At 35.8% G+C, this 14,639-nt stretch overlaps 2 protein-coding genes across 4 annotated transcripts; both read left to right on the forward strand.

The window, feature by feature from the left end:
- The first annotated feature begins 1,418 nt into the window (after positions 1-1,418).
- On the forward strand, positions 1,419-5,714 carry lrrc61 (leucine rich repeat containing 61). Of its 2 annotated transcripts, none has more exons than XM_061722624.1 (9): positions 1,419-1,567; positions 2,968-3,063; positions 3,146-3,292; positions 3,388-3,448; positions 3,763-3,848; positions 3,941-4,006; positions 4,589-4,657; positions 4,820-4,945; positions 5,057-5,714. In XM_061722624.1, exons 1-9 carry the CDS (start codon positions 1,537-1,539, stop codon positions 5,161-5,163), a joined length of 789 nt encoding a protein of 262 aa, XP_061578608.1. In that variant the 5' UTR covers positions 1,419-1,536; the 3' UTR covers positions 5,164-5,714. The 2 variants fall into 2 exon arrangements, with proteins under 2 accessions (XP_061578608.1, XP_061578609.1); XM_061722625.1 differs by having other exon boundaries at positions 4,823-4,945.
- Positions 5,715-8,155: 2,441 nt separating this feature from the next.
- idh3a (isocitrate dehydrogenase (NAD(+)) 3 catalytic subunit alpha) lies at positions 8,156-14,171 on the forward strand. Of its 2 annotated transcripts, XM_061721810.1 has the most exons (12): positions 8,163-8,244; positions 8,580-8,645; positions 10,167-10,229; positions 10,367-10,450; positions 10,659-10,773; positions 11,428-11,615; positions 11,748-11,881; positions 11,974-12,076; positions 12,168-12,232; positions 12,529-12,613; positions 12,751-12,903; positions 12,995-14,171. In XM_061721810.1, exons 1-12 carry the CDS (start codon positions 8,218-8,220, stop codon positions 13,076-13,078), a joined length of 1,167 nt encoding a protein of 388 aa, XP_061577794.1. In that variant the 5' UTR covers positions 8,163-8,217; the 3' UTR covers positions 13,079-14,171. The 2 variants fall into 2 exon arrangements, with proteins under 2 accessions (XP_061577795.1, XP_061577794.1); XM_061721811.1 differs by lacking the exon at positions 8,580-8,645 and having other exon boundaries at positions 8,156-8,244.
- The last annotated feature ends 468 nt before the right edge of the window (positions 14,172-14,639 follow it).

Here is a 14,639-nt window from a genome sequence, read left to right on the forward strand (position 1 = left end):
GATCAGAACACAGACAATTAGGCTTCTAACCATAATTACCCGGTAAGTAGACAATATAATTTTAATGATACATTTAAAATATCAGGATTAAATATTTAAAATATGGCAATTTTGAAAAAAAAATATCTTTGAAATTGTTGGAAAATCATTTTAAGTTTTAAGTACTAGAGTTTTTTCCACACCACTTTATTTCTGTTATTATCAGATTATTTCATATGCATTATGTTTCGGTCCACAAATCTGATGCCAGTTGTTGAACAATTTTATTTTAGTGAAATTTTGGGTTATTTGAACACTCACTTGAGAAAATGTAGTTCTGGTGGACCTTTCCTCTCACAGACATGTGAAATGTGGCCCTGGCTGCCTGGTACTACATTTTTGCTTCTAAACTTCTAAAACATGTTTCGCAATCTCCCAAACTAAATGAGGTGGAATTAAAATACTCATCCTAAGTGAAAGTATGTTCAAACTGTACAGTACATTATTTGAGTAATTGCACTTAGAACTATAAAATCCCACAAAAAGGTCACTTTCACGTGTGCATAGGGTTGCCACCGTCCCTTGAAAAACAGAATCGTCCCCTAAAGTACTAAAGTATACGTCCCGTATTGAGCTGAAAAGGGACGCACTTTGTCCCGAATTACTGTGAGAGTCAAAAAATAGTTATAAAATGCCAATGGAAAATGGCATTGAGCTGTTGAGTTCATAAATTATTGTTTTTTGTTTTACTACAACTGTAGTCTACAGTCATGGCCTTTGAGTTTTCTGTTTGCACTTTTGTTCTTGCACTAAATTGTGCACTATTACAGAATACTGGATGTTCTGTTTTCTTTTTATTGTTTTATATACATTTATTCAATTTTAAGTTAAGAAGGACAGGTTTCTGTCTAAGAAAGATACTTATTTTACTCAGTTCATTTTGTTATTTTGTATTAAAGTGAATTGCTGGATAATAATTTGTTTTCCCTGTGTTCATGGCATTCAAAAATATGCATCTAATTCAATTTAGGTTCGAGTCAAATAGTTTAAAAAAATCGTTTCACTCACAAAAAAAGGGGCTAAAAAAATTCACCACACCAGGAAGGGTGAAGGCTGCAGATGAGGTGTACCTTATTAATTTTTCAGGGAATTGGCAACCCTACGTGTGCAGCACTTAGAACAAAATTTTCAAATGAAAGATTAAACCTGTTGCAGCTAAAGTGACATGTGACAAACCATGAAATAGTTGTTTTAAAGCCCCAGATGTGTCCGTGGTGAATGACAGCAGGATCTTCATGTGCTGGACACCAGTCTCATCCACCTGCAAGTCCTCACTGCACCCTGAAGCCGGATTTATGGTTCCGCGTTAAATCGACGCAAACCTTATGCCGTAGGGTACGGGGTATGCTCTGCGTCGGTGTAACGCGGAACCATAAATCATCCTTAAACACGTGACCGCCTCTCACTTCGCCTAAACTACCCCTGCCTTGCCTTGCGTGGGTTTTTAGCCGCCACTTTTAATTGGGCTCGGCGGTTTCTTAACTGGCAAAGTTGCCAATGATGGACTCTAAGAAAGAAAGGGAGCAAGGTAAGTTGTGCAGGATGGCTTGTTGCTACGTCGCTGCGCTAGTAGCCACTAGCGGCTCATGCTACTGTTGATGGTGGTCGAGCTCAAAGATCAAATGCAGCTTATTCTCTAACAGCATTACGTCTTGCGTGTGTCATTACAAGAGGGGGGAAATAAGCACTGCTTGGAGAGTTTAATTAACCAATCCACCCACTTCCATCCGGCTGAATCATCCTGGTGAATCAGCTGCTGCCATAGCAACCACGCTGCTAACACGAGAGCTAATAATCCATTTACTAAATCACTTTCATTTCTCTACGTACATTATTATTTTATGATTGGTGGCACATACCTTTTTCCACTGATGTATTATTCATATTTTGTAGCGGTGCTACACACCCTATCAGTCTGAATGCATTTTACATTTAAGTGAATTAAATGAATACAGTGTTCATATTAATATGAAAATATAATGGGGTGACATGATGAAATGCAGTGACCAAAATCATCATTGAATTAAATTGAATTGAAATCTTTATTTTGAGCATACCTAAAAAAAACAATTACACAAAACAAAACAAAAAGAATATAAATAAACAGTAATTAAACAAAATCAAAGGGAAATAAACCTTCATGCCCGAAAAGGAGTAGGGGGAAGTAAAAACCTTATGCGGTCCTACCCTTTGTTTCTATTTCAATTTTGCTTGAAAATAAAAATAAGAAAAAAATATAACAGCAAGCTTTACTACTTTATCAAAAAAAAATTATAGGCCTACCTGTTATTACCTTATGAAAATAGTACAGCACTTCATTGCAATATTATACCTCAGCATTATAAATATAAATATACTTGAGCATTATAAATATTATACCTGAGCTTTATAAATAAATTATATACCAGAGCAATTATAAATAATTTGCATATACAACATATATATATATATATATATATATATATATATATATATATATAGCCTCTTCCCTGTATGTGGCAACAATCTTTTCTTTGTATTTGCTTTTGAAGATCATCTCAGGTTAAGATAGTTAATTAACTTGTAGTACTGAAACTGCCTAAAGCAAACTCCCTCAGCTATTATTCATTCATTCATGCTTTTGGCAAAATACAGTAATATCAGCCAGCGATGCACATCTGCCCAGTTGTGACTGTGTCTCTGGAGCCGACAGAGAAAACAGCCAGTGGGCTGTCAAGTCTGCATTCATAGTCTGCTTGAAATGGTATTTCCCAGTTATTATAGAGGACAGCATGCGTTGTTTGCTCTCTTCTCTGTCAACAGACCAAAAAGAGCTTGCAGCATTTTCTGTTACTCACAAATTAGAGGTCCACGGTGTATTGCATGTATAAAAATAGAAAAGTGAATAAGCTTTCTGAAAGTGCAGGCTTGCCTCTCTGATTCTTTCAGAAGCAGACCATGAGAAGGTAACTGCTGTGCTGCTCAAGTCACGTACAGGAGAATTTGATTTGGAGTCAATATTATTTCTCAAACTGAGAAATCTTGGTAAGATGAAATTAATACATTTGTAAATTATTTATTTAATGCTGATAGATGCCATTTAATAATTTTTTTTTTCTGTCTTTAGGTATATGTGACCTTGGATGTATTGGAGAGTGTATTAATTTGGAAAGACTGGACCTATCTGGAAACGGTATCACAAATCTAGCCCCTCTAGCATCTCTTCGGCTTCTTGCTGTCCTCAGTTTGTCTGCTAACAGGATCGCCAATTTAGGTAAGATCTCAGGTGAAAATCAGTCATATATTTATTTACTCTTTTAAAAATAATCATCGGTGTGCTACATTTCTTTGCTCCTTCTATATTTCCAGAACCTTTGCGAAGCTGTGAAAGTTTACAGAACTTAAATGTTGCCGGTAATATCATACCTAGGTAAGACTATACAACCACTTGCACCAGAGGACCAGGAATGTGAATATGTTGCTAATTTACTTCTTAAATGTACAAATTTAATGGCATAGGAAACTGTGAATTTAAAAAAGAATAATAATAGTAGTCTTCCTTATATAATCAAGATTGTCTTGGATGCAGACATATGGACTCGTTAAGTAAAGTATGTTGTTCTGCTGTATAGTATTCTGTATATTTGCACCACGGTATTTTGTACTGTCTCACGCTGTATTTTGTTCCTGGTAAATTTTTTAGAGCAGTATTCAGAATTGATCTGGTCTCCTGTTTCTCAACAGTATTGAAAACCTACACTGCCTTGTTTCTTTGAGAAAGCTAGAAAATGTACGCCTGAAAGACAATACGCACAATTATACAAACCCAGGTAGTTTTTTTAAATTTATTATTACTTTATTTACCATTCCAGTTGATGTCAATTGTAAGTTGGTGAACTTATGATGACTTCCTCTGTGACAGTGTGCAGGAACCTGTCATATAGATGTGCAGTGCTTGAGATGTTCCCCAACATCAAGGTTCTGGATGGTAAGATTTGTTTCCCTGTGTTTGTTCTGTGTCTGACTACAGAACAAAATCTATGTAAATCTAAATATAAACTGTATGGCAATTTTAAGAAAGGTGGTGTGGAGGTTTAATACTCAACTTGTTACAATGTTGTTACAATATTCTGTTGGGTGCTGGATGCCGGCACTCACATCTGAGGTACTTTGATACTTTCCATAAACCTAAACATTTTACTTACAATCGCAACCCTTATATAATTTCAGCACTCTCTTATAGTAGCAGCCTCCCATGACAAACAGTCAGGCCAGGTGAATGCAGTGTGACGCATTCACCTGGCCTCAACGCTCCACAGATACCAGTATGATGGCATCTTTGGAGGCCAAAATAATAAGCAGAGTCTCCAACCTAAAACCCACAGGACCCAAATGATCTATTGCTAATGTCTGTAAAACAGACAGCCGAGAACCCTTTCCAGATGTTCTTTGTCCATTTCCTGTGTGGTCAGAGCTGTTTTGGCAGAAACTGTGAAACTAATCAACATTAGGAAGAGTGGTTGTAATATTGTAACTGGTGGGCCTTTTCTTCTCTGTTTTTAAATTTAAGGTGAAAGAGTTGTCGGACGGGGAAGTGACTTGTACCAATTATGCAAAGACATTGATGATACTATTAAAGGTAACTTTTTCGTTTTTAGTATGCATGTGTGCTGTGAACAGTAACTTGTTATCACTGGTATTTGTGATACAATTGTGTTTGACCTTGCTGGAATAGAATAACAGTTTCTAGCCGCTTTTTCTAAAACTTTATTTAACTGTTTGTCTTTCTCTAAATGATTAGCAGGTTCATACAAGAATGGACAGCTTATTGAAAGAATTGATTGCAAGCCATGGGTGGAAGATACTTATTGGGAGATAAAAAGATCAAACAATGCCATAATTGATGAAGCGTATAAACAGTTTAATGGTAAGAAGTCCTGTGTTTCTTCAAGGAAAGTGTTGCATGTATTTTTTTTCTTAGTCATCAACTCAATATTTTTTAAATTGACAAGATATCTATGTTCATTTTTTCCTACAGATGTTCTCCATGAATGCAGACTCCTCAACAACAGAGCCACTCATGTGATTTCACAAACTGAAAGATCCATGAGTTTGAAGAAACAGCCAAAGCAATATGCCATCTGAGTTGGGCTATTATCGACGCATTTGTGTGCAATCTCTATCAACTTTTTGTTGTCCAGTGTACTATGGCTAATATACTGGAGCTTTTTGCAAATAACCATACTATATCCAAATGCTTGATAACTGTCATGGCTGGACACACATGCTCTGTTTTGCAGTGTGTGGCTTTTGCTTTAACTGTATGCATCCTATGCATTAGTTATTAGAAGAAATGTGAAAACCTTTACCCATACTGATGCTCCTCAGTTTGGTTCTAAGATGTCTTAACTTGCACCGTGTGCATTTTGTACTACGCTATAGCCCGCACTTATGATGAGAGCTATGCTGCTTCTAACAATTTCTAGATTTGTTTACCAGGAGCTTTTTTTTCCCTGTTTAGTTTCACTGATTAGTTTGGGGAAATGAGTCTCCTGCGGTTCGCTTTCTTTGTAAGTTGCGTTTTTGAAAATGTGATTGAATGATTTGTTTTCCAGGTGTTTCTACTTGTTTTATACCATAATGTCCATAGTGTGTACAACCAACTTGTGAAAAATAGAGTTTATAAATCTATAAAAGTGTGCTTTATTTAACATTTCTTTTTTTTTTTTACACTTCCATATTTGTCAATATATACATATCCAGGGCCAATCAGTTTTGTTTTGTTGAGGGGAAATGTAGACTTTCTGTCTGAAGGTGACACAAGCTTTATTTGAGTGGTGGCTCATCAGAAACAGTGTACAGATGCCACCTGGTGGTTATAATTTAATGCATTCCTAAAGCACATCTGAGCCCAAAGCCAGATGGATAGGAGAGTTTCTACATAATTACTTAACATAGACTGACACATTTAATTTTTTTTTTTTTGTAAATGTCAGTGTTGCTTCCAGACAACAAATAAGAGTAATAATAAAAGAATAATCAGTAGGGGAGAGTGGGGTAATTTGTGCATAGGGGCAAGTTGTTCCACCCCTGTTATCTAGAAAACCATAGAAGATATTGGTCACGTGATCACATATTTTTGGAGAGGCATCCATTTCAATCATCCTGCAAAGAAGGGAGGCACATGGCTTGAGAGGTAAGCACATTTAAGTTCAAAAAAACATTTTATGCCCTCCAAAGTAAAATTTCTACAAACAAGGTTTTATGATTGCAGTGTTCGAACAATTATAGACCACTTTAAAAAAAGTTCACACATGTTTTAGTTCTTTAGTAAGCCACATCATGAATCTATACAGTTAGCATGATAGTCTTAAAACAGCTAGGGGATGCATTTTCTTCCAAATGGTGGGGTTGGGGTAGTTTGTACCACTGGCACTTATGATAATTTACCAGATAGTGCTCTGAAAAGCAAACCCAAAGAGAAAGAGCTCTCCTGTAGCTCAAAGAATGACTTTCCAATACCACTGAGTGATAGCACTGGTTATGAGAGCTCAGATGTCCAGAGTGATGATGGTGATGATGGTGACAAGGATCTGTCTTCTGGTGACTCATTGTGAAGTTTGCCAGTAAAAAATCCAAATCCTATAACTACATTGGATTGGTGGAGACAGTTGAAGGTGATGACATCAGTGCAAAGTTTCTGAAGCAAAGTCTTAAGAGTTCTGTTGATGGCAAGCCCGTCTTCACATTTAGAGAGAATGATGAGGGGGCTTTCCTTAGATGTGTTAAGAAAACTACCCCCACCACAAACACTTGGTGGTACAGCAAGAAGGGAGCACAAGTTCATATTCCCCTGCAGTATCACAGAGTGGGATGTTCAGTAGGCCCAATCTTTGAAAAGTAGGAATAGGCTACGTGTTCATATGTTAATAGGCCTTGCATACTGGCATTTGATGTTGTGAAAATGATCATGGTTTTGTCAGTTCCTGTTTTATTTTGAAACCTGTGTCTTTGTGTTTTAGTTATCTCTTGACTTCTCTTGTTCCCATCTGCCCTGGTTGTCTGTACCCGTGTCTCCTTAACCCCTGTGTGTATCTGGTCTTGTCTTTCCCTCTCTCCCTGCTGGTCCCTACTGTTTCTACCTCCATGTGTCATGTCATGTTTCAAAAATGTTAAATATTGAATTTGTTTTGCTTTTATATAGCATCATTGTTTGTGAGATTAAAATGATATGTTTTGCCAATGGCACAATTTACCCCAGTGTATTTTGTCTAACTTTACCTTTACTTACCCCGCGCTGGGGGCAATTTGTGCCACAAAACCACTTTTTTTTTTTTCAAAAGCTATATTACTCATACAGTTTACTTTAGATCCAAAGTGATTGTTCCCAGAGATGCACAACATCCTAAACTATATGTACCAATTTTAGTTGGAGGCTTTGCTGTTATCCCTTTGCTTTTTCATGCCTCACTCAGCAAAATCTAAATAAACTACAGTTAATTCAAAATGCAGCAGCCAGACTCACTACCCGGTCCAACAGGAGAGAACATATCACACCAATTTTAAAGTCCCTTCACTGGCTCCCAGTCCGTTTTAGAGTGGATTTAAAAATTTTAATTATTACTTTTTTTTTTTTTAATTTATTACTTTTAAGGCTCGTATGGGGCTAGCTCCTGATTACATAGCTGACCTCCTGACCTCATACTAGCCTGAACGCACCCTGAGATCCTCTGGTGGGTCATTCCTGGCCATTCCTTGGTCTAACTAAGACCCCGTCCACACGTAGCCGGGTATTTTTAAAAACGAATATTTAAAGACCAAGGGTGACCGGGCCTTTTCTGTTTTAGCCCCTTGCTTATGGAATGACCTGCCGGAGGAGATCAGGGTAGCTAACACACTGTCTTCTTTTAAGTCACTTTTAAAAACTCTCTATTTTAGACTTGCCTTTAACTGATTGTATTATTTGTCTGTTTTTATTATTATTGTGTCTTATCTTAATATTGTACTAATTGTTTGTTTCCTGTTTTTAATTGCATGTAAAGCACTTTGTGACTTGTTTTTGAAAAGTGCTTTTTAAATAAAGGTATTATTTAAATGCACTTAAAGTAAACAATGGCACTACTTACCCCAGTTAGTTTTATTTTGAAAGCGGAAGTGAGTTTCCGTCGCTGCTGCATCGTCGACCTTGGATATCTCAGCATGGCAGGGCAGGCGTGGAGGTCAGCGGTATGTACGCCTTAATCTATACTAACTGGGTCATAAATGTGTCACTAAATACCTGATATTGCGTGTTAACTTGTCAGCTAACGTTTGGATATTTTACTGTCATTCTCACAAAGCTGTTAGCACAAAGACGGTACATGCAATGCTAACTACTTCACTAGCTACTGGATCATAATTACTACAGTTACAAACTATTATAACTATTAAACTCTCCAGTAGACAGGAAACTACCATCCTTCATATCTTGAGTCAGAAACCATCTTAGGAATAGTTTGTAGCACAAGTTGAATATTTTATGTTAAAGCTAAGTTATAGCAACACATGTTTATCATCTACAGATTGTTAATCTACTAAGAAAATTGGGTTTATCCATCAATGGCGAGAACATAATCAAACCAGAGAAAGTAAGTTAAGCATTGGTAACTATGGTATTACAATGTTGATTGTCCTTTTTCCGTTAGATTATAGGTAAATACTAGGTAGCAACTTCCTTTAGCAGTAATGTAATTCATCGTAACTGTCTGTTTTGTCATTTTTTTCCAGGTCAAAACACAAATCGGCTGAGCTAAATTACTCTGTCATTTTAAAACTCATAGTGTCCATTGTTTATCAACTTTAAAATATCCAGTAAACTATATATATATATATATATATATATATATATATATATATATATATATATATATATATATATAATTTAAGCTTTTTTGTGTTTAGTAAGGGTTGTTGTTAAGCTCCACTCACACTAGGACTTTTTTTGTTATGATTATCAGGCAAGACTCATTGATCTGATGATTGTCATTTACTCCAGCTGAAAATGCCATTTCAAATCATCTAACATACTGCTTGTTATGGGCTGGGGGTTCTCTCTTAGATCAGCTTTAAAGGAATGCTGATGTCCTAGAAAGGAAGAGTCTAGGGTCACTTGCTTCATGGGTGTATGGAGAGAGGACAGACCTGAAAAGATCAAAACTCCAGCAGACTTCGTTGTTTATATAAAACTGTTTGCTGTTAACATCTTTTGGCGTGTGGCTTTCAACATTAAACTTCCAATTAATGCATAATTGCATTGAGTTTATAAGAATGTTGAACTGAAAAGACAAAACATCATTCTTTTAAAAGATAGTTGCACACATGTTTTTTTTTGTTTATTTATTGAATATATATGTGTATATATATATATATATATATATATATATATATATATATATATATATATATATATATATATATATATATGTATATGTATGTATGTATATATATATATATATATATATATATATATATGTATATGTATGTATGTATATATATATATATATATATATATATATATATGTATATGTATGTATGTATATATATATATGTATATATATAGGCACAAGAGTGTTTTCCAGAAGAATAGAAATCTCATAGGTCAAAGGTCAGAACTCTGTGTAGATTTGCAGTGATCATTCTATCAAATGGACAAAACCCCACCTGCCCTCTGAGACCCATGATCACTTTACTACAAGCCAAGGCTTTAGGTTTTTCATTGAATTTTTTATCCATGACTTATAAACTATTTTGTTTATTGTGAAATGAATACCAAGGTTGTTTTATGTAACTGTCACACATTTTTTAAACAAACAAAGGGCAGAGCTAATAGTAATTTCAGATACATTTTCTTTACTGTCAAATGTGTGAGTGCACAGTTCTGGAGTATTTCTAATATGTTCACACCAACAGTTTTCTGTTTTTACTAATTTCCCATAATAACTGATGTTAAGAGACCCATGTGCCCATTTTTGTCACTTAATGAGTATATTCTATACATTATCATATATGTATATACTAAAACAATATTTATGACTTAATATAGTCTATAAAAGTGAGATATTGTACTGAAAAGAAGGATTGTGATATTTTTGGGCCTTTGTGATTGACAGGTGCCACGGTTAGTTGGTGCTTTGAAGAATGAGGCCGCACAATCCAAGAACTTCATCCGTGGGGTATTTCTATTTACTTCTAAGCTACGGTTCTCTATTTTTATTTGTTTATTTATTATTGTAATGTAGCATAACCCAGTGTATGATGTGTAGTAATTGATGTGTTCTTGAATATAAGATGTCTTCCTTTTGTTTTACAGATGAAAACTGTTACTTTAATTCCCGGTGATGGAATTGGACCAGAGATTTCAACCGCTGTTATGAAGATATTTGAAGCTGCTAAAGTTAGTACTTGATAATGAATATAATGAAGACAGATGTATTTTCATTGCTTAAGCATTCATACAGACAGGATCAGTATTAGAAATACAAGTAACATTTACAATTATTGGTAAGAATAATTGAGTTAAATTTCTATGTAGAAAATGTATACTAAAACTTCATTATGGGAATTAATAAAACTTGTCTTGTACAACCCTTGTTATGATCCAGGCACCCATACAATGGGAAGAGAGAAATGTTACAGCCATTAAAGGACCTGGTGGCAAGTGGATGATTCCTTTGGATGCCAAAGAATCAATGGATAAGAATAAAATTGGCCTTAAAGGTAAACTAAATATTTATTAAATAATGCATAAATAAAATAAAAATAAAAAATAATAAAAAAATTAGATGATCTTCTAGTAAGCCCTTCCTCTCTTGGATGATAATATTGTAGTCTTATAATTCAATTCAATTTTATTTATATAGCGTCTATTACAATACAGGTTTTCTCTGGGCGCTCTCCAGAGACCCAGAACATGACCCCCCGAGCAATATAAAAATTATAAAATATAAAAGAAAATAAATTATTTCTGTAAAGTTAAACATGTCAAGACAGTCTTACAAAGAATTGTCTGTTCCCCTACAATTTCTTAAAATTTGATAATTACAACATATGTTATACTGGACTGTTGCAATTATTGCAACAGCGAGAATGTCAATCAATCATTCTCACATATAGACACATTCCTACTGTCGAATCAGAATTTTACATTCATTTGCAATCGTGAATCTGAAGTAGCTTTTTATTAAGGTTTTTTTTTTTTATATAGGCAAATCAACTGACAGATTTACGAAGACTTACGAAGGCAACCTACAATAAAACCACAGTAACATAGATTTTTTGAATGGGGTCCATGGTACATAAATTTACACTGTTTTCCTCCACTAATATGTTTCGTGTTTTGACAGGTGATTAAAAATATTTTATAACCTACAGGTCCTTTAAAGACACCAATAGCTGCTGGCCATCCCTCCATGAACCTGCTGCTGAGGAAGACCTTTGACCTTTATGCTAATGTACGCCCCTGTGTCTCCATTGAGGGCTACAAAACCCCGTACACTGATGTGAACCTGGTTACCATCAGGGAAAACACAGAGGGAGAATACAGCGGGATTGAACATGTCGTAAGACCCTTCATCAACTCATAGCTCACTTTTTTTTCTCAGACCTTTGTATCTCTGTTGTTTTGTTTTAGTTTTTTTCATTTGGAAATCATTCCAGTATTAGTGTCACTCACTTTTCATACCTCATTTCAGATAGTTGATGGAGTTGTGCAGAGTATTAAGCTCATTACAGAGCAAGCCAGCGAACGGATTGCAGAATACGCTTTTGAGTACGCAAGAAATAATCAAAGAGCCAGCGTTACTGCTGTTCACAAGGCAAATATCATGTACGTTATAGTCACTATAAATTACTTCAACATCCTTTTTAAAGCTCTTGGCTGGAATTAAGAGGTTTTCTACTGTTGTCATTTGTTTCCAGGCGCATGTCAGATGGACTTTTTCTACGAAAATGCAGAGAGGCCGCTGAAAAGCACAAAGCTGTGAAATTCACTGAGATGTACCTGGATACTGTGTGCCTTAATGTAAGCTCCATTTACTTCTTTTAAGACTACGTTATGCCATATCCTTAATGTCTGTCATTTTTTTAAAATATCTGCTGATACGCACTTACAGATGGTACAGGACCCCACGCAGTTTGATGTTCTGGTGATGCCAAATTTGTACGGAGACATCTTAAGGTGAATAATGATCAGGACCAAAGCTCTTATATTGTTTTCGGTTGTTGTTTCTGTCTGAAATTAAAGGGTAGAAATGTGTTCAAGCCAAGAAAGCAGGTCCAAGCAGAAATATTTTGACTGAAAATTATAATTTTCACAAAACACTCAAACTTAGGGTTAGCCATAATAATTTAGACATATCTGAACTGTCAAATCTTCCAACTTAAAGACATGCCAGCAAAGAGAGATCTGAAATCTACTCAGCAACACATGTCCAAAATAAACCTAGAGGTGACTTGGTATTTTACTTGTCACAGTGATCTCTGTGCTGGATTAATTGGAGGATTGGGAGTGACCCCGAGTGGAAATATTGGAGCCAATGGTGTGGCCATATTTGAGTCGGTATGTTGTTTACATCTCGGTCGTCACATTCCTTTTTCATCACAGTTTCAGCTACAAATGTTTCCCAACTTTTTGTCATGTTTTGTTTATAGAAAGGTCTAGCATATTGACGAACTGCTGTTGATGTCTCGCGTTAGGTTCATGGAACTGCTCCGGATATAGCAGGGAAAGACATGGCCAACCCCACTGCGCTGCTGCTGAGTGCAGTCATGATGCTGCGACACATGGGCCTTCACGGTCATGCCAAAAACATCGAAACGGCTTGTTTTGATACCATTCGAGACAAAAAGGTAATCTATTTTTTAAGAAATCCAGTTTTGTATTCATTTATATTGGGATTTATAATGCTTTTGTTTTGTTTTTGTTTTTTTGCCCTTCAAGGTTCTAACCGGGGATCTGGGAGGAACCTCAAAATGCTCTGAATTCACAGAAGCAATAAGTCAAAGAGTGCGAGACATGGACTAGAAAGAGCTAGTGAGCCCAGGAGATGCTTGTTAAAGTTTAGGGGCCAGTTCATTGTGTCTTCTTGTCTTCTCTCTTAATTTATTCAAAATGTATTTTAAAAAAGTCTATTGAAAAATGTTTATCTTCTCTACTCCAAAGGACCGGACTTAAAGTTACTGAATATGATATGCACTCCGTTTGAGGTACTCTTAACTGTAATCTGTGGTGATTATTGTGTTTATTGGCTGAATTTAAACTTTGATAGATTTGACACTGTTACTTAAAAGCACTGTGCAGCTTTTTGCTTGATACAGATTATTTTATCTCCATTTCAAAAGTCTTAAGTTATGTTTGTTGATATGTGTCACATTTATGTGCTTAAAGTATACTGATTAAAACATAATTGGGTTTCTGCGGCACAAATTGTGACATTTTGCACTTAGTTTTCTTTTCTTTTTGTGACATTTGTTTCTGCAGATGTCACGGATGTATAATGTAAAAAATGCCATCAGAATTTGTTTCATTTATACTATTTTGCAAATGGTTTTGTGTGTTAGGCTATTATTTGTTATTGTCAAGTTACATGTGGCATGTTTTATCCAGTGTTTTCAAAACAAACTGAATACCATCATGTACAGAAACGTAAAAGTCTAGCCTGCACTAGTGAAACATATGTCCATCCGGTCATCCATTTACGTGCTAAACCCCCTTCATCCAGGGGGAAAGATGCATTTGCCGATCCATTCCATGGTTAAACAGAGACACGTCCAACTAATTGGCACACGTTTCTGGACTGTCAGAGGAAGCTGGAGTACCAGAATAAAATACACACAGGAAGGAGGAGAACATAGCTTCAAGTATATTACTTCAATATATGAAAAGATAAAAGTTTTAAATCATGAATATTGTAATGCGGCACAGTATTCACTATGTAAAAAAAAAAAGAAAATGGCCCAGTCATATCTCTTGCTTCCTTCGTATAAGATGCAGGCAAAAGACACTTCATAAAGGCCTCTATGACCTTGTACATATACAAGACAACAGAGTTGACCTAAAGGGAGAAGTAGTACAATGAACTACAGTATCAATATAATAAAGATATGTTTGAAACATCGTCCATGTGTTTTCGATCATTTAAGGTCGTGTTATATACTGTCAATACCATTAACTCAGCACTTGAGTGGGTTATTGCTAAGTCCTTCCTCAAAATATCCAATTTCTGTACACACTGAGCATTAGATGTATCCACAGAGTTCCATCTGTCAAATCACTTGAACTGCTTGGTATGTTTTTGTTTTTGCCATATTTGTTCCATGGTGTCTGTCTGAACAAAGAACCAAACTCCCAACATCACACAACTTCAAAACACATCACAAAATGCAGTTGCAGTGTGCTATTCTTTCAGCTGCTTTATGATCCCTGACTTGGAGCAAATAGAAAATGTACAACATCTGAGACCCTGGCCTCAAAAAACAACTGATGGAAAATTGTACCCTTTATAAATTAAAGGCATGAGCAGGCACTTACTCTCGTCTTCCATCCGTATGGTACAGGATGGCAATGGGGGCAGCATTCTTCCCTG

The sequence above is a fragment of the Cololabis saira genome, chromosome 5, assembly GCF_033807715.1.
Source record: "Cololabis saira isolate AMF1-May2022 chromosome 5, fColSai1.1, whole genome shotgun sequence".
Taxonomy (NCBI): Eukaryota; Metazoa; Chordata; class Actinopteri; order Beloniformes; family Belonidae; genus Cololabis; species Cololabis saira.